General features: G+C 40.0%; 1 protein-coding gene across 16 annotated transcripts in view; it reads left to right on the plus strand.

The window, feature by feature from the left end:
• Nucleotides 1-10,160, plus strand: part of ARHGEF3 (Rho guanine nucleotide exchange factor 3) — a 315,139-nt gene extending 304,979 nt beyond the window's left edge. For all 16 annotated transcript variants that reach the window (XM_055558190.1, XM_055558187.1, XM_055558193.1 and 13 more), the window contains 3 exons: nucleotides 2,095-2,265; nucleotides 5,520-5,706; nucleotides 7,922-10,160. In XM_055558190.1, coding sequence (XP_055414165.1) covers nucleotides 2,095-2,265; nucleotides 5,520-5,706; nucleotides 7,922-8,274 — 711 coding nt within the window. In that variant the 3' untranslated portion in view covers nucleotides 8,275-10,160. The remainder of the gene's footprint in view (nucleotides 1-2,094; nucleotides 2,266-5,519; nucleotides 5,707-7,921) is intronic.
• The last annotated feature ends 10,207 nt before the right edge of the window (nucleotides 10,161-20,367 follow it).

Raw genomic sequence — 20,367 nt, forward strand, 5'->3', positions numbered from 1 at the left:
AGTTTATTAATCTTCATGTGATATGCCAGCTGTTCAGTTCCTGAGTTAAATTAGGAAATGAATGTTGCTTTATGCCTATAGTACATCCTCTTCTGGTTTCCTGGATTCTTGCAGGAAATTCAGAAAATTGACTCAAACACTGATTAATTCCAGCTGCCCAGGTACACCTAGTAATGTCTGATAAGATGAGCCACAGCACTTAATGCTCAGTCTTTAAAAACAAGGAAAAAGTATGAGTTTCAATTCACATTAAAAATGTAATAAAATAGAAAAATAAGGTAGACATAGAACAATTGTTCAGATACTGCCCATGTATTTTAAGCTTCTTGAGGGCAGGGACCCTGTCTCATTTCCTTGAATGCCACCACCTAGTCAGACACTGAACAGATGCTCATCAAGCATTAATTGAATTAATTTGCAAAATGACTCATAGCTTCAGTATATTTTGTGAAATTTATTTTTTGTTTGTTTTTGAAAGCAACAAATAGTCATCTTTGAAAACCAAGGAGGAGAGAAACAAGGAGAAAGTTTGGGTACCAAAGTGTACCATTTATTACTTGTTTTGTGTTACTGAAACTCAGATTAATTTCACAGGACTTGTACTTAACATTAGGTTGACATCAAAGACCAAAAAATTCTTTATATGAAGTAAAGGACCTATACTTTTAAAAATAATGTTTTTTTTTTAATTATCAAGTAGTACTATACTCAAATTTGGAAAACAGAGAAAAGAATAAATAAATGATCTTTGAAACTGTTAGTAGCTAAAGCATGTAGAGATTATACCTCTGCCCTTAGGATGCAGTCCCAGACATCAGCTCAAAGCTAGAAGATCTTCTGTTGAACTGCATGGAAGTGCCAAAGCTATAATTGTGTAGAAGTTTCTAATCCAGTTTCTTTGGGCATAAGGCACGTGAAAACTAATTACTTAACAATCTTAGAATTCACTGCCACTTGAACAAGGTCTGGTAGCTTTTTGCTGAGTAAAGGCCTCTTTTGAAACCTTGCTTTTCAAAGACTGGTCTGTTTTTCCATTAAATCAATGCAACCAAGAAGAGGCCTTACTCACATTTCTCATCTGTTGTTTTCTATTAATCCCTCCGCAAGAAAGATGGGACTGTTGGTCTTTTCACTACTAAGGGACACAAGTCTCTGCTGAGGAAGTCATTTCTTTGCCTTGGATTGGTGTCTTTGAGTTTTTTCTCAACTAATTTCTTGCTCCTTTTTTCTAGAATTTTCTAATTTTTAGATGTATCATTCATGTGCTAAAATACCACCACATTGGGATAAATGCCCACGGAACACGTCTCAGTGTTGTTCACTTGTTTTGTTTTGCTTCATTTTGTATTTAACGGTAATGCATCCACCATTGCTTTGAAATCACTCTACCTCTGTCTTACTTGAGTGAGCTGTAGGAATGGGCGTGAGTGTATATAGACAGATCGTCTCCATTCTTACTTCTGGTGTCCTTTCTTTGCATTCCTAGTTCATTGCCCTTCATAAATGAGTTATGTTTTGTCACTAAATGATACCCAAACTATTTATTCACACCCCATTTAGATATGTTGTTTGTAGGTTAAATACATGTAGAGAGACCTTGAAGCTGGGTTTCAAATCCGCAAGGACCATCCCTTTTCTGGACTGTTACATTCTGCTTTGTTTTCTCTCCTTGGCCACATTTTTTGTGTGTATGCCTACATTTTCTGCTGTGTTGAGCATATGTTAAGAAATGCGTGATACAGAGCCTAGTGGCTATAAGTCCTGCACATTGAAAGCAGTACTTCATGTTTCTTTCTCTCAGACAAAATTCTGCATCAACATTAATTTTATATTTAATACAAATATAGATGTGTGTGCGTGTGTACAAATGAATATATATGTACGTATTTATATGTGTACATGTATATAGATGGCACATGGATAGATAGATACAGTATGTTAAAAGCATTTTTCCCCCTTTTCCCAAAGCAGCAGCTTAGATAATGGGATCTCAGATCCAAGTGTATCTTAGCGACTTTCTAAGGTTAAGTCCCTGGGCCTTGTTGATGTGAATGGTTTGCTTACTTTCCCCAAACTTCCTTTTTGTTTTTACAGATAAACATCATTCAGGGAATTGTGGCAGAAATCAACACCAAGACTGGAGAATCTGAATGCCGCTATTATAAAGAGCGACTTCTTTACTTGGAGGAAGGCCAGAAAGACTCCCTGATTGACAACTCAAAGGTGCTGTGTTGTCACGGTGAACTGAAGAACAATCGGGGCGTGGTGAGTAGTTGCTCTCCTTCAGTAATTTCATCCTGAGCCTCCCTGACCCCTTCATCCATGTGATAGTGAGCCCCCTACTACAGTGCCTTCCCTAAGTAGAGTCATGCTCTTTAGACAAAAACTTTCTCTAGTGTCTTTTATATCACAGGATCATATATTATTAAATTTATTTTATATATTTTATATATATACATATTTTAAATTTCATCACCAGTACATATTCAGAAAAATTTTGGAAACCATCATAGAGTTGCCAGCTTTTTATGTTGTTTGGTCATGTTGTTTGTTTTTGACCCTCAAAAACAAACACAAAAACAATTACTATCTCCTCCCACTTTGCTATCAGCAAGTAATAGATAATTTTAACAGGATGTTAAAAGTATATGATCTCAGAAAAATAGATAGTTCTTTAATTGAATTCATTTAGCTTTATGAGACATTCTTCTTACAAGTTGTTGCCTATCCACAAACTGACATTTTGAGACCAGTTTTTTATTTTTGTGTTTTGTTTTAAATAACAACCTACCCACCATCAGCTCTACATCTAGCTCTGACTTGTAAACACTCCATTTCCTGGCATTTATTCTTCTGTACATATTGAAATTGTTCCTCCTCTCCTATCATAGCAACTTGCACAAATCTCCCCTGGAGGGCTTACTACAGTAGGTTGTGATTCTCCATTTATCTGTTAGTATTTCCCACTTTATCACGCTCTTTTAGGGTGGAGACTGTGCCTTGTCAGTCCCTTTCATGGGGACCTGGCATATACTAAGGCACTGAGTAGTCTTAGGTAAATATCTGAGTGAATGAATGAATGAATGCTTACATAAAGGAAAAATGGATGTGAATTACAGAGAGATCAAAACTGAGTCAACTCACCAGGCTTTTTTTTTTTAATATGTAAAAATAGAAAATAATGCTAATATGTAGTATTTATATGATTTTTATACATTTATATATAACATGTTTTATATATCAATTGTACTATATATAACATATGTTCATATTTTAGCATTGAGAAAGCCATTGAGACAGTCTCCACTTCTCTTTTGTTTCATCTTTAGTATCTAGCCAACCCTTAGAATGAAAGCCAAAACTTGATGGAAAAGCTCCTGATAAAGCTTTGATGATTCAGAGGCTGCCTTTTTGACCTGGGCTATAAAGTGGCATTTATGAGCAGGCTCGGAAATGGTATTTGAAATCACTTAGGACATGTCACAGCATCCATTATCAGTGCTGCTGTAGATCTAACCAGCTGATGTTGTAACAAAGGTTGTGAGACCTGTCACAGGCCCCTGCTTGAAGAGATGTTTCTGTTTGACTGGGAGTAACTCATTGCCAGGCAACTGCGTTCTGCTTCTTGCTGATTTTTGGAAAGCACTGGTAGACTGCTAATGGCTGATACTCCAACTCCTTGAACATTGTTCCTCAGAAGCCCTGTGACAAATAGAAAGGAGCATCACTGTATGGAATGGGGGCCGTTCTTCCTTCTGTCCATCAGTCAAGGGCTGAGACTCTGGTTGGCTGTGCCTAGGTCATTAAAGATAACCCCTCCCTAGTTCATGTTTCAGGCAGATTGATTTTTGTAAACAAAGATTTTAATTGGAGTGGGGCACTTGTTTTTTTTTGTTTGTTTGTTTGTTTGCTTGTTTGCTTTTTCCCCCGGAGAGGTGTAAAAGTCATTATGAATAAAGTCATGAGTCAGGGGAAAAAAGTCTCAATAGCTTGAGGGCAGGAAGGAGCTGCAACTAAGAAGAGGAACTCTCAGTGAACATTTATAAACAAGGGATTTTTTTTTTAAAGTTGCCCGGATAATCAGTGTTCAAACCTCTTACCTTAGCTAGAAGAGTGATTGAAGTAGAAGCAGTGTAAAAATCTGATTATTTTTAGTATGTGAAACAGTGACTAACACCTCCCTCACCAATCCCCATTATCATTCCCTCTTCTGTTCCCCTCCACCACCAAAGAAAAAAGCTCTGTTATTTTGCGCTTTTCTCTGTTTTTCAGTCTTCAGACCTCCCCCTACCCAAATACACACCAGTACAGAACCACCATCCTTTGTTTCCACAAGCCAACATTTAGTTGAGCTTCAGTTTCTGCAGTTTTTGATGTATATGTGTGTGTATCTGTCCATCCATCAGTCTGTGGCGGGGGGGGGGGGGGGATGGGGTAGATGGCCCACAAGTATCTTTTCTTCCAAATGTAAAATTATCTGATAACACTGAAAGTGCTTCCCTGACCCCAAGTCAGGATCCTAATGTGAATTTCCAGCCCTATTCTTCTGGTCTCCTCCTTGAAACTCCTGGGCTGACATTCCCAAATATTACTGCTGGAAAACCAGAACCTAGCTGCAGAGTCATGGATTGTCTCACTTCAGCTCCTAAGCATTTCCAAGCTGTGGGAAGAGTCTGGCACTTGGAGTTGAATGGAGCCAATTAACCCCAGCTCCACTCAGGAAAATTGCTTTTGTAATGTGGTTTTGAGACAAGCCTTTATTTTCGAGATTCTTTTTTTGCCCACAACACACACATCAATCATCAGCCTTTTAAGCACAACCTCTTCGGAGAACTGAGGTTCTTATGAACTTTACCAAGAAGGACAACTGCTTTGATCGTCTCTCTTCATGGCTACAGCTGCATACTCTGGTTTCCTTGAGAATGGGCAGTGTTCCGAGCCGGGGTGCCTGGGTGAAGCTGATAATCAGCTCTGTGGTGGAATGAACGAGTGTTTTACGGGTTTGAGAAGCAAAGATTAATATTAGGCTCAGATATACCAGTCTCATCCTTTATGGACTGTTACTCATTTTGATCTCTTAGAATTGTACTGGATATAGTAAACTAAAGCCAGGAAAGGACTGACTTTTTTTTTCCTTCATCACACCCTTTGTTCTATGGGGTTTCTCTCTCTCTCTTTCTTTTTTAATGTTCCTGTAATAAAAGTACTAGAGACCACATATGCCTGCATGTGTTGTAAATTGTGAACACCCCTGGAGCTGGCAGACCTGAATGCAGGTGTCTGTAGGCAGAAAGGCCTTCTTCACTGGGGCCCTAGGGAGGTGCTCTTACAGGATAGGCAATGGATGCATCTGGAAACGCCTCCAAACCCCAACTGGTGTTCTCCTGGAGGTAGATTTGAGCTGAGAAGTTCATAGGTCAGTTTGAAGCTGGTACCCAGGGATCTGTTATCCCCAGAGGTCTACTTATCAACTCCTTAGATTATTGTTTAAGGGAATCCTGTGTATTCTTTTCTTCCAGAAACTACATGTCTTCCTCTTCCAAGAAGTGCTTGTTATCACCCGCGCTGTTACCCACAATGAGCAGCTCTGCTACCAGCTATACCGGCAGCCTATCCCCATGAAGGACCTCCTGCTGGAAGACTTGCAGGATGGGGAAGTGAGGCTGGGCGGCTCCCTGCGTGGGGCATTCAGCAACAATGAGAGAAGTACGGATGGCTGTCCCTCTTGACCTGTGGAATGTTTTTGGTAGTGGTGCTTTGGAGGGAATGGCCGGCTGGTGAAAGAGACGAGCCAAGGCCTTGGAGTCAAATTGCATCTCAGTTGTGTTTCATCACTTAGAGGTTGTGTAACCTTACTCAACCTCTAGGAGCCTTAGTTTCCCATCTGCAAAGTGGGGATGCATGCATACCTACTTCATAGGATTGTTCTAAGGATGAAGTGAGACACTGTGAGTTGACCTCTGTCCAGCATGACTGGTTCCCCCTATGCTCCCTTTCTCTGACTGCTTCCACTGGCTAAAAGCCTTCTTAAGACCACACTGTCCCTATGTGACTGCAGCTGCTTAACGGTGGGTGTTCACATAGCTGACTTGTGTCTAAAGAGGCACAACTATGGTCAGCTGGGCCGAGGGTTTATCTGTAATTACTTGAATGGGCTTCTCTGACTTAAGATTCAGTAAACAAAGGAATTAACCAAGAGAAGCTTAGATAGCAGTGTCTATCTAGGGTCTTCTATGTGTCAAACACTGTGCCAGGCACTGGTATACACTGGTCTTACCACACAGGTCAATTTTTGGGGAGCCCTGTGGAATTTTCCTTGTGATGGAGGAAATAGATGAGAAATATCTAAATATTCTGGGTGTGTTAAAAAAAAAAACAAAACTAAAACCCATTAAGGGGGTAGAGAATAGCAATAAGAGATCTGTTTAAGATGAAATGATCAGGGAAGTCTTCTTTGAGCAAGTAACATTTGAGCCTCTTGGGTTAATATTGGTGTCACATTGTCCAAGTAGTTAATAGACGCTGCCTCTTAGCGCCACACCAGCCCCTCCGCCCTAGTGGTAGTACTGGTAGCAGCAGTAGTACTTACATTTCTCCAGTAACAATGTAGGAGCATTTACATATGTTATTATGTTTATCCCTCATAATAACCATCTAAGGTTGAATCTCTTTGTTTTCCCCATTTTACAAATAAACTGAAATGTAGAGGAGTCAAGGCATTTGCCCCACAGAAAAGAGTGGAGCTTGAATTTATCTGAAGCCAGTCTGTTGACCTCAAGGATCTTGCAGGGGGACTGGACTGACTGAGCTCAGACACGTCCATGAACCACATGCATGTGACACATGGGGCCCATGAAATGCCAGTTAATGTTGTTATTAAATTAAATCAAATGTCTTCCATATTATGCACTATCGCTTTTTAAATGCACATAGCTCCAGGATTGCCCTGGCAGTCCAATGGTTAGGACTACATACTTTCACTTCCCAGGGCCTGGGTTCAACTCCTGGTTGGAGAACTAAGATCCCACAAGCCACAGGGCAGGGCATGGCCAAAAATATATATAAATAAATAAATTTTTTATAGAAACAAATGCATATAGCTCCTGTTGGCAGTTATTAGAATGTCATTTCATTTTAAAATGAATCCAAACTCATAAGAGTTGTGTCTGTATCTTGGGACTTCCCTGATGGTCCAGTGGGTAAGGCTCCGAGTTCCCAGTGCAGGGGGTGTGGGTTTGATCCCTGGTCTGGGAACTGAGATCCACATATGGCAGCTAAGCCCGCGCGTGCTGCAACTACTGAGCCGTGCACCCTAGAGCCCACATGTAACAACTAGAGAAGCCTGTGTACCACAGTGAAGACCCAGCACAGCCAAAAAAAAACAATAAAAAGAATTCTATCTTTACATGTCTTCTCAGTCATCGGATACTAAATACACAGGTACTATCATGTGGAGGATCTTGGACTTGTTTGATGTTACAAAGAGCTTCTTAAACTTGAAAAAGCTTTAGCTTGGGGCAGTTGTTAAAATGACAGATTATCAGCCCCTCCTCCCCCACTCCAGACCTATTGAATCCAAATCCCTAAGGGGAGAACCCCGGGATCTGTATTTTTACTATGCTGTTTGGAGATTTTGATATACGGCCAGGTTTGGTACCCAGTACCCTGGGGTCCCAGACAGAGTTGTTCTGTACTGATTTGATAGCTTTGGAAGGCCACTGAGTGCCAGACCTGTGTCAACACCTGTTGGTTGATGGAGGCTGCAGGGTGGAGCCAAGCCATGTCCTGAAATAGAAGGACATTTAGTTATCAGTTAGTGATCTCGCCATGAATACCAGGGTTAGTGTCACCACATAGATTAGCTTTGACCTGCGGAAATACCTGTGCACTGACTTTTTTTGTGTGTTCTTCTTATTTCTAGTTAAAAACTTCTTCAGAGTGAGTTTCAAAAATGGATCCCAAAGTCAGACCCACTCATTACAAGCCAATGACACATTCAACAAGCAGCAGTGGCTCAACTGTATTCGCCAAGCCAAAGAAACAGTTCTGTGTGCCACGGGGCAGGCTGCGGTCCTTGACTCTGAGGGACCATTCCTAGATCCCGCCACCGGGAGCAGGGAGCCACAGGGAGAAACAAAACTTGAGCAGATGGACCAATCAGACAGTGAGTCGGATTGTAGCATGGACACGAGTGAGGTCAGCCTCGACTGTGAGCGCATGGAACAGACAGACTCTTCCTGTGGGAACAGCAGGCATGTTGAAAGCAACGTCTGACAGAAGCGTGTGCTTCCTGGAAGTCGCCCTGTGTCTTACCTGTACAGTATTTGCATTCCACATGTGGAACGGTTTGGAGAAGCACTTTTTAATACTTTTGTGACTGTGTTGACCCAGTCTCTTCTGTCTGTACTTTTTTGTCTCTAGTACTGTAACTGCCAATTTGTGTCAGCTGGAATCTGTGGCAACTGTTACCCTGTATTGTTTTCCCCAAGTGTCTGGATGGGTGGATATGTACTTGAACAAGTTATCGATATTTTCACTGGTCCTGCTGGATTTTAAAAAATAGAAAGAAAACAACCTCTAAACTGCTGTTTCATATAGATTACTTTTAAAGGATCCTTCCGCATTTCTCTAGTACTTTTCTAGCTCTTTGACAGAGTAGCTGAAGGCATGAATTTTCTTCAAGGGCCTTGCAAACAGGGCATGAGGTAGTTACCTGTGTAATCGTGATGGTGTTTGAAGGAAACCAGGAAAGATCATTGTTTCAAGTTATCGGTTAAGATATCCGTCCGATATCATCCAACCAAAAAGCAGGAAAACATCCCTGGGGATTCTGAAGGTTTACTTTCGCAAAGGAAGAAGCACTCTCTTAACCTTGCAATTTCATCCAGTACAAATCTGATGCAATAATTTACTAGGACATGAAATAGAGTCTGACCTTAAAAGGATCAGCACAAAAGCAGCTGTCAGCTCTGAATCTTGAACTGAAGTGTATATTGTGTCAGGAGGTCTCTGCCATAGATGCTGGCTGGCCTTAGATAGGCATTTTTAGCCTAAAACATCAGAACAGAACTCATCTGGCCTGGGAAAACCTGGCAGGAATAGCAGAAAGGCCCTCTTCACTTTGTTTCATCTGCCTCAGCCCACTCATATTTTAGAGCATGAATGAAGAGATGACGGAGCGGCTGTGGCTGCGTCAGTGACTCTGTTTACAGAAACACGTGAGAAGAAGAATTTGGAAGAAGTCCTCCATCGTGACCTTGTGTCGGAAGCATTAAAAAAGAAAAGCAAAGTCCAGTGTCCTTCTGGGAAAGATCAGAGCCTGGGGTTTTCCTGCTCCACTTTCGGGTCGTCATTTGCCATCATTGGCTCTGTGCTGGGATCAGAATCATAATTACATTCTCCAGAGACTGACTCAATTAACTCCGTCATCAATCAGCATCAGTTGGCCAAACTAGTAACCTCTCTGTCCAGCCTTGATTTACAATGTAGGGTGAGCCGCAGACCTTTGGAAAAAAGTTAACTGAATACACAGAAAAGCTCTGAGCGAGTGTAAATGTTAAAGATGACTTGTGCAAAATTGTACCCACACCAGCACTAGTAGTAATGATACTAAATTATTGCCAAAAAGTTTTTTTTTAATCTGTGTCTTTCAAGTTTACACAAAGGAGAGCAGTAAATACTATGTTGTCATTTTATTTACATCTATCATGTGCATTCAGAAAGCTGTGTGATGAGATTTATCAATGTAAAAACAAGGTATAGTACTTATTTTTCAAAAATAAAAGAAGTCGTCAATTTTACCCTGTAAAACATATTTCTGTATTTATAGATTTTAAACTTGGTGAATTTTTTTTCTATTACAAGTTTATTTAAAACTGCTTTGTTTCTTAAGTTGTTATTGATTTACCAACTGACTGACTGAATCTGCTGCAGACAGAGGCAGAGAAAAGCCAAGAATAGTTGTTTGATGGTGAAGAAAAGAATGAATCATTCTTTGAAGGAGCCATCGGCCACTTTGGCCAGCATGTTGAGAAAAGAGATCTGTCAAGGACTGGCCTATGAGAAGAAAGTCAATGAATGTTTTCATGAAATGAATGTTTTTGTATAATGGCCTTAAACTTTTCTGGAAGCATTTCAAATAAATTACATTTAAAATGTCATTTTCTTGGTGTATAGTGTTTGCCCGACAAATACCAAACTTCAGTTGTCTTCCTTGGAGCTTCTTTCCAAAATTGCTGCTGCTGCTGCTAAGTTGCTTCAGTCGTGTCCGACTCTGTGCAACCCCAGAGACGGCAGCCCACCAGGCTCCCCTGTCCCTGGGATTCTCCAAAATTTCTGCTTGTACCCAAATACACATTACGATAGGGTGCAGGTTGAAATAAATGCTTTGATTCGATCTACTAAAGCTCTTGTAGAACTCATATTTCTAACATCTGTTTCTTCAAGGATTCTCTACTCTTCTTTATTTTAATTTAATACTGGAGTATAGTGACTAGCAACATTGCGTTAGTTTCTAGTGTATAACAAAGTGATTCCATTACACATGTATACCTGCATCTATTCTTTTTCAGATTTTTTTCCCATTTAGATTATTACAGAATATTGAGCAGAGTTCCCTGTGCTATACAGTAAGTGCTTATTGGTTATCTGTTTTATGTACAGCAGTGTGTACCTGTCATTCCCAGACTCCAAATATATCTTCCACTACCCTTCCCCACCCCCGTAAGCATAAATTCATCCTCTAAATCTGTGAGTCTGTTTCTGTTTTGTGAATAACTTCATTTGTATCTTTTGTTTTTTAGATTCCTCATAGAAGTGATATCATGATATTTGTCTTTCTCTTACTGACTTAGTATGATAATCTCTAGGTCCATCCATGTTGCTGCAAAAGGTAGTGGAAGATATATTTGGAGTCTGGGAATGCTGCAAATGGCACTGTTTCATTCTTTTTAATGACTAATATTCTGTTGTATATATGTAGCGCTTATGCTTTATCCATTCATCTGTCAGTGGACATTTAGGTTGCTCCATGTCTTGGCTATTGTAAACAGCACTACGGTGAACATAGGGGGTGCATGTATTCTTTCCAGTCACGTTTTTCTCTGGATATATGGGATTGCTGGATCATATGGTAGCTCTATTTTTAGTTTTTTTTTTTTTTTTTTTTAATTTTTTTTTTTATTTTTAGTTTCTTAAGAAACCTCTACACTATGAAGCCACTCTTCCTAGTGGCTGTACCAATTTACATTCCCACCAACTGTGTAGGAGGGTTCCCTTTTCTCCATACCATCTCCAGCATTTATTGTTTGTAGACTTTTTGATGATAGCCTTTCTGACTGGTGTGAGGTGATGTCTCGTAGTTTTGATTTGCATTTCTCTAATAATAAGTGGCATTGAACATCTTTTCATATGTTTCCTGGCCATCTGTATGTCTTCTTTGGTGAAATGTCAGTTTAGGTCTTCTGTCCATTTTGGCGGGGGGAGGATTTTAGACATATATATATATATATATATATATGTCTAAAATCCTTAAATTTAAAATAATATATATATATAATAATATATATATATTAAGCTGCATGAGCTTTTTGTAAATTTTAGGAATTAATCCCTTGGCAGTTACATTGTTTGCAAATATTTTCTCCCATTCTGTAAGTTGTCTTTTCATTTTGTTTATGGTTTCCTTTACTTTGCAAAAGCTTTTTAGTTTAATTAGATCCAATTTGTTTATTTTTAGTTTTGTTTCCATCACTCTGACAGATCCAAAAAGATACTGCTGCAGTTTATGGCAGAGTATTCTACCTATGTTTTCCTCTTAAGAGTTTTAGAGTCCAGTCTTACATTTAAGTCTTTAATCCATTTTGAGTTTATTTTTGTGTATGATGTTAAAGAATGTTCTAATTTCATTTTTTAACATGTAGCTATCCAGTTTTCCCAACACTGTTTATTGAAGACACTGTCTATTGTATACTCTTGCCACCTGCATTGTAGATTTATCGACCATAAGTGCATGGGTTTATTTCTGGGCTTTCTGTCCTGTTCTGATGATCTGTATTTTTGTTTTTGTGCCAGTACCAAACTGTTTTGTTCACTGTAGTTAATAGCGTAGCTTGAAGTCAGGGAGTCTGATTACTCCAGCTCCATTTTTCTTTCTCAGGACTGCTTTGGCTCTACTCACTTATTCACTTATTCATTTTTAACAACTATATCTTGAATCTGTACTGTGTGTCAGAGGATGTCATGATTGTTATGGAAAAGAAGTGTAATATCACTGTTAGTATAGGTTACTATTGATGAACTTGACGCCAAATAATAGCAGGGAAATTTCACTTTGAAATTCTTCCTGGAATTTTAGTCTACTTTAAAAAAAAAAATTAAAATGGTTAGTTTAAGGTTCAGCAGTTTTAAGTACTTGACAGCCAATTCTCAGTAGCATATTGGCCCAGTAAGGCTGGTAGTTAATCTTATCTTTATAATAAGCCATCACCATTTTTGTCAACATGCTATTAATTCCCAGATTACTCAAGATATTCACATAAATAAAAGTAAGTCCAAATTTTTTCCCAAGTGAAAACTCACTCCTTGTTCTTTTCTTACTCTTCTCTCCTTTTCATCTTCCTCATCCTTCTCCAGTGCTACTTTGGATGTTCCCTCCACTTTTGATTCCCTTGATTGTACTGACGTTATTACTAGAGAGTATGTCTCTCCTAGTCGATTGGAAGATATTTGTACTGACATTTTGTGGGTTAGTACAAATGACTGAGGGCTAAATGGTTTTCTTCAGTCTGTTTTCAAGATGTTGTTGGACACACAGCTAAATACAATTGTCTCAGAGTAAATGAAAGTCATAAGCAAAGAGAAGAGCCAGACCTAGCAATTTTGTGCAAAATTAGAGTGTGGTTTCAGCTTCTGGTTAGTGGTCACCACCACCAGCTCCTTTCGTTTCCATTCCTAGCACCATCTGCAGCAGCTGAGCATGCAGAACTCTTCTTAACTACAATCCTGTTTTAACAAAGTCTCTGTGGTTCCAGAAAACTGCAGCCCACTGTGTTGGTGCGCAGGCTGTTGAACTTCCCGTTTACATTAGGTCCACATCCACCTTTAACTAATTCTCCAGAAGCCTGAGGATCCCTTGGAGATTTAATAAAGAGAGCAGCTCACCACACAATTTGACTTGGGTGTGTTGTCTCACCTGGATCCCCTCGGCTTTGTGGAAAAAGTCATTGATTATCACCTGTCACTGATGTGGTTGACTGATTTAATTCACACTATCTCATTTATTGACAGAATTCTAGAATTACAGTATGGGGAACTTGAAGAGGATAACTCAAGCCCCAACTCACCAGAAAGAATCTGAAGACCACGAAGGTCTGAAACCTTGCCCATGTGAACACACAATGAGAAAAGTCAACTGTATTGAATGTACCTAGAGGGTACTCATGCAAACAAGTTTGCAAAACAGTAGTCAGTGCTCACTGCATCTTATTTCCTTCTTCCAGATTGGTTTGCACATCAGTCAGCTACATAGATCTGCCCACAGGAAGCAGCAGTTCATCAGTTGACCTGGAGGTTAGTGAGGAATTAGAAATGGCACTCTTATCTTTGAGAACTGATCATCTAGTTCAGAAAACTGGACCTGCCTTCTGGATAACTTGCCCACTTCCCCATACATGTTCACACACAAACACACCTAAATGTCAGTGAATTGTCTCACCTGTGATGTTTTGAAAAATATCATCCTCAATATTCTGTTCAGCTGATGTCTAATGAAATGGAGATACCATAAGCCCTGAGGCCATTTGAAAAGTAAGATGTTGTATGTGAGGTCACTTTGAAAACTAGTAAGAGCCAGTGGTTTTCATCGTTGTTATTTAATAATCACTTTTAATTTTGCACATGGTGTTTTGAAAATTCTCAAAAGTGTGGCCTTGGCTGGGATCTTTTTCATTCATCTCTGCATATTTGGGGGGTAGGGTAGAGAGGTCTTCTCAATCCACAGAATCTGGAATGTTTTCTTGCATTTTTTTTTCATCAGTATAGTCCTTTCTACAGTTTTCTGTTGTCTCTTTCAGGAATTTTCCAGTAAGAGAGATGTTGAACCTCTGGATTTGGTCTTTTTACTCCTGGACTGGTTTTTATATATTCTTATCTTTTTTATTCCTACTTTTATTTCCTAATAGTTTGTTCTTTCTCATGGGAATTTCTTCACCTTTATTTTCTAATGCTTCTGTTAATTTGGGGAGAAGTTGTTGTTTTTTTTTTTAAATCATTGTTCCTATTCTTAGAGCATCCCTGTTCTTATGTAGTGAAGGCCTTATCTTTGCTAAACTCTCAGGCTATCATAGTTTTGTTGTATTTTTCTTCTTGCACTGTTCATATATGTGGGGATAATAGTAGCTTATGGGATTGTTGCTTTTTGCTTATGTTTCCAAGCTGACTATGCTACTCCATCATTTTATGTGCCTGTGGTGTACATGTACTTCATCAGTGAACTCTCGCTTGTCACCTCTGGTTTTATTTGACCAAAAGGGAAGTCCTTGCATAATACCAGAGAGAGGGAAATGAGTGAGGTCGGAGTATTTATTCTCCTGCTTCTCACCTTGGACTGGCTACCTCTCTCACATGAAGTCACAGGTCCTCTCGAGGAGTTCTCCCTGAGTCCCAGTAACCCCTCCATCCTAGAAGAAGAACCTCTCCACTGTCAGTAGCCCCAGGATATTGGCTTGTCTCTACATCCTGCCCACAATTTGTATAGAGTCCGTTTTTACACCACCTTTGAATAAGCCTAATTTGAATATGCTGCTGAGCCTGCTGGGCCTCTGACGGGTACTGGGACCTGACATGATAAACAACATATCCACGTGCTTTCTGCGTCTTTGTCTCAGCGATCATTCCCACTTGCGTTCTATTTTCATATGTTGTGGTTCAAGGATACAGCGGTCTTTTGGAGTTACCAAAGGTGGATTTCATGTTTCTGTTTCTTGTTGTAATGGCTAATTTTCTGAGAAAAGACGTGAAAATATCTTTCAAAGGAAGGCAAAATAAACTTACCTCAAGCATTTAAAAAAAAAAAAAACTGAAAGAGTTCATTACCAGCAGGCCTATACTGCAAAACTGTTAAAGGGTTTATTTTGATAGAATATGGCACCAGATGGAGGCGTGGGTCCACACAACAGAATGACAAGCCCTTAAAATGCAACATGTAGAAAAATAGGAAAGAGTTTCCTTATTATTTAAATGTCTTTGATAAGTTCTAACCATGATGGAGTAACAAGGAATAGATTTACCCTCCACCTAAAGCAACCAAAAAAAAAAAGAAAGACAACACATGTGAAACTCTGGTTTTAGAGACAGTGGGCACCAGGCAATGAAGGACAGTGACCCCCGAGAGAAGAGAATGAATGAGTGTGAGCCCTGCGTCTGCTCCAACTTACAGCCTTGAGAGGGTTGTCAGGAAGCAGGGCAGGGAGGGAGGCCCGTCTAGTCCAGTGAAGTCCCTGAGTGGAAGAGAAGTGACTGAGAGGTCAGGGAGACCAAGGCAGCTCTTAGACAACAGAGGAGAGCACTACATGGGGAGAAAACCTTGGAGACCTGTGAAGAGGGCCTGCCGCCCCCTCCACCCCCACCCCACCTGCCCCAGGTACTCAGCTGAATGCTTATAAGTGCACAAGCATGAGAAACTAGCCAAGGGCGCGAGAATTATCCAAAAGGATTAGCAGGAAATCACTCAATGCTGGGAATAGTGCCTGTCCCCACCCCCCCACACCAAAAGAATATCATAGTTGGATAGTGTATTCAGGAGGGCCTGAAAAGTTGTGGAAAATAATTAGCCCTAGTGTGAACACTTCTTTGCTTCTACCTAACAAGTCCTATAGATCAAAAAGGATGTCAAGACTATTTTCAAGTAGCTCAACTGCATCCCAGAACAAAGCACAGGAATATTTACAAGGAAAAAAATATATATCCAACACCTAATAGGGTAAAGTTCACAGTGCTGTTAGAGATAAATCTGAGAAAAGAAGTGCAAAACATGTACACTGAAAATGGTAAAATGTTGGAAAATTTAACACCAAACTAGATGGGGAAATGTACCATGTTCATAAACTGGAAGACTCAGGACTATCAAGGTGTCAACTTCAGCCAAAATTAATCCACAGATTTAACACAATCTCAATCTAGGTAGACTATTTTATAGAAGCTCAATCTAGGTAGACTATTTTATAGAAGAGCTTCCCTGATGGCTCAGTGGTAAAGAACCCATCTGCAATGCAGGAGACACAGGAGATGCAGATTTAATCTGTGGATTGGGAAAATCCCCTGGAGGAGGCAATGGCAACCCACTCCAGTATTCTTGCCTGGGAAATCCCATGGAGGGAGGAGCCTGACTGGCGGCAGTCCAAAATGTTGCAAAGAAAAGAGAAAAAAAAATGTTGCAAAGAGTTGGACACCACTGAGCAGAGAGATTGGGGGCAGGAGGAAAAGGGAATGACCGAGGATGAAATGGCTGGAAGGCATCACCGACTCGATGGACATGAGTCTGAGTGAACTCCGGGAGTTGGTGATTCATGGGGTCTCAAAGAGTCGGACACGACTGAGTGACTGAACTAAACTGAACTGAGCAGAGAGAGCACAAGCTGGTTCTAAAATTCGTGTGGAAACCCGAGACAGCGGGAATAGCCAAAACAACTCTGAAAAGGGTGCACAAAGTTGAAAAACTTACCTAAAACTCACTATGACTCTACAATAACCAAAACAGTATATTACTGGCATGACAGACAGTCAACAGTCCCAAGCAGAGCGCAGAAATACAAGATGTATGGTCTGTTGATTTTTTTTTTTTTTTTTTTTTTGGTCAGTTGATTTTCAGCAAAGTTACAAAGGCACTTTAGTGGCAAAGTATAATATTTTCAACAAATATGCTAAAACAAATGGGTATCTGTTTTCAGCAAAAACAAATTAAGACCCTTATGTCCATCTTATAAAAATGCAAATAAATTGGAGACAAAAATGTAAAACCTAAAGCTCTAAGACTGCTAGAGGAAATCAGGAGAAAACTTTGATACCTTGGGTAAGGCAAATAATTCCACAAATAATTCTGAGATATGACCCTAAAATTTGTAATTCATAAAAGAAAAAAATGGATAAATTAGGCCTCAATAAAATGAAGAACTTCTGCTCATTAAAAGACTGAAAAGTCACATACTGGGAGAATCATTTCTGCAAATCATATCTCTGATAGAGAAGTCAAAGTATATATTAAAAAATCTGAAAATTCGATAATAGGAAAACAAACAGCCCAATTTAAAAATGGATAAACAGGGCTTCCGTGGTGGCTCAGAGGGTAAAGAATCTGCCTGTAATCCAGAAGACCCAGGTTTAATCCCTGGGTTGAGAAGATCTCCTGGAGAAGGAAATGGCTACCCCCTCCAATATTCTTGCCTGGAGAATTCCATGGACAGAGAAGACTGGTGGGCTATAGTCCATGGGGTTGCAAAGTGTTGTGGACATGACTGAGCAACACACACTTTCAAGGTACGTGATATTTAATTTTTTTTTAAATGGACAGAAAGTTAGAAATATTCAAACATCACTAGTTGTAAAATAAATGGGAGCTATATCACAGCGAGATACCATTATTTACCTATTATTTGTCTAAAATTTAAAAGATTAACCGTAGCTAACAGTCATGAAAAGATGAAAAAATGCTCAAAATCACTATATCACCTGGTTGTTTAGTCACTCAGTCATGTCTGACTCTTTGTGACACCATGGACTGTAGCACTCTAGTCTTCCCTGTCCTTAACCATCTCCTGGAGCTTGCTCAAACTCATGTCCATTTAGTCCGTGATGCCATTCAACCATCTCATTCTCTGTTGACCCCTTCTCCTGCCTTCAGTCTTTCCCAGAGTCAGGGTCTTTTCCAATGAGTCAGCTCTTCGAATCAGGTGGCCAACGTGTTGGAGCTTCAGCATCAGTCCTTCCAATGAGTATTCAGGGTGGATTTCCTTTAGCATTGACTGGTTTGATGTCCTTGCAGTCCAAGGGACTCTCAAGAGTTTTCTCTAGCACCACAGTTGAAAAGCATAGTATGGATGGAGGTTCGTGGTACTTTGGACTACTAACCATTTACCACTAGAGAAATGCAAGTGAAAGCCACAATGATACCACTTCACCTTCATTAGGATGGCTACTCTTAAAAAAAGAAAATAAATGTTGGTGACAATGTGGAGAAATTGAAACCCTTGTGCACAATTGGTAGAAGTAGGAAAATGGTGAAGCTGCTATGGAAAGTAGTGTGGTGGTTCCTCAAGAACAATGAAATAGGATTATCATTTGATTCACCATACGAAAGGACTGATCCTAAGCTCCAATACTTTGTCCACCTGATGCAAAGAGCTGATTCATTGGAAAGGATCCTGCTCTGATGCTGGGAAAGATTGAGGGCAGGAGGAGAAGGGGGCAACAGAGGATGTGATGGATGTGATGTGGCCTCACTGATTCAATGAACATGAGTTCGGGCAAGCTCCAGGAGACAGTGAAAGACAGGAAAGCCTGAAGGACTGTAGTCCCTGGGATCGCAAAGAGTCGGACACGACTCAGCAACTGAACTACAATGATGATCCAACAGTCCGATTTATGGGTTTATATCCAAAACAATTGAAAGCAGGATCTCAGAGATGGTTGCACATCCATGTTCATGGCAGAGTTATTCACAATAGCTAAGATGTGGCAGCAAGACAAGTGTCCATCAATGGATGAATAGATAAACTGGTTTATACGTACAATGGAATATTATTCAGGCTTAAAATGGAAGGAAATTCTGTCACATGCTGCAATGTGGATGAACCTTGAGGGAATTATGCTAATAAGCCAATCACAAAAAGACAAACACTGTATGATTCTACCTTTATGATATACTCAGAATAGTCAAAACCATAGAAATAGAAAGTCGAATGTTAGTTGCCATGGGCTGAGGGAGGAAAATGGGGAGTTGTTGTGTAATGATATAGAGTGTCAGCCTTTCAAGATGGAAATGGTTCTGAGGATTCTTTGTACATAATGTGAATGTACTTTACTAGGCTATACACTTAAAAATGGTTAAGATAAGTTTTCTATTATATATACACTGCTGTAATTTAAAAAAAGGAAAACAGTGTCGCACTCACTTTATATTTCATCTGTGCAGCAACCCATTCGTGTTTTAGGTTATAATTATCTCATTTTACAAATGAAGAAACCTAGGTGCATAGTTAGAACATACTCTTAAAAGAATCCCATTGTACCTTAAACTATGTAAAAGAGTTGGCAAACTACCAGCAGGTGACCCCACTAAGCCATCGAGATGTTATGGCCCACCTTTGTTCCCTCTCATGAAATCATTTCCTAAGGTCCTGTCCATTTAAGAGCCTTCAGCAATCAGAACTTGGGGAAGAATTCTGTCCTGCCTAAATGTAAGTGCTGCAATTCCATTATTCCTATAAGGCAAACATAATACATACACATATAAATTACATATGTTTACATAACTCGTATCCTGAATATTTTTAAGAATATTTTTAGAATGTGATACAGAAAAGTTGCTGGGTTTTGAAACCTGTTTCATGAGCTTTTGCTCCCCTCTGCTGGAAAGTTTGTGTATATGCTCCTGAGGATCTTTTTGTCCAAAAAAAAGTTGACTTTAGTTTTCATTGGTGGTGGTAGTTTAGTCACTAACTCGTGTCTTGCAACTGCATGGACTGGATCCACCAGGCTCCTCTGTCTGTGGAATTTCCTAGGCAAGAATACTGGAGTGGGCTGCTGTTTCCTTCTCCAGGGGATCGTCCCAACCCAGAGACTGAACCCATGTCTCTTGCATTGTAGGCAAATTCTTTTCTGCTAAACCACCAGGGAGAAGGAAATGACAACCCACTCCAGTATTTTTGCCTAGAGAATCCCATGGACGGAGAAGCCTGGCAGGCTACAGTCCATTAGGTCACAAAGAGTCAGACACGACTGAGCGACTAACACACACACACATACACACACACACACACACACCACCACCACCACCAGGGAAGCCAGACAAGTGTTAGATTCTGCTCTCCAAACCTAGATTTTCAATGAGGTGTCTCAGTCTACAGATGTCTGATTCAAAAATTTCTAAATACACTTAAGCTATTTTTACAATCAAAACAATATTATGGGGGACTTCCCTGGTGGTTGTCCAGTGGTTAATGCAGGGGGCTCTATTTCGATCTCTGGTTGGGGAACTAAGATTTGTGCTCGCATACATGCTCAGTTGTGTCTGACTTTTTGCAACCCTATGGACTGCAGCCTGCCAGGCTCCTCTGTCCCTGGGATTCTCCAGACAAGAATACTGGAATGGGT

This window comes from Bubalus kerabau, chromosome 20, assembly GCF_029407905.1.
Source record: "Bubalus kerabau isolate K-KA32 ecotype Philippines breed swamp buffalo chromosome 20, PCC_UOA_SB_1v2, whole genome shotgun sequence".
In the NCBI taxonomy this organism is placed as follows: domain Eukaryota; kingdom Metazoa; phylum Chordata; class Mammalia; order Artiodactyla; family Bovidae; genus Bubalus; species Bubalus kerabau.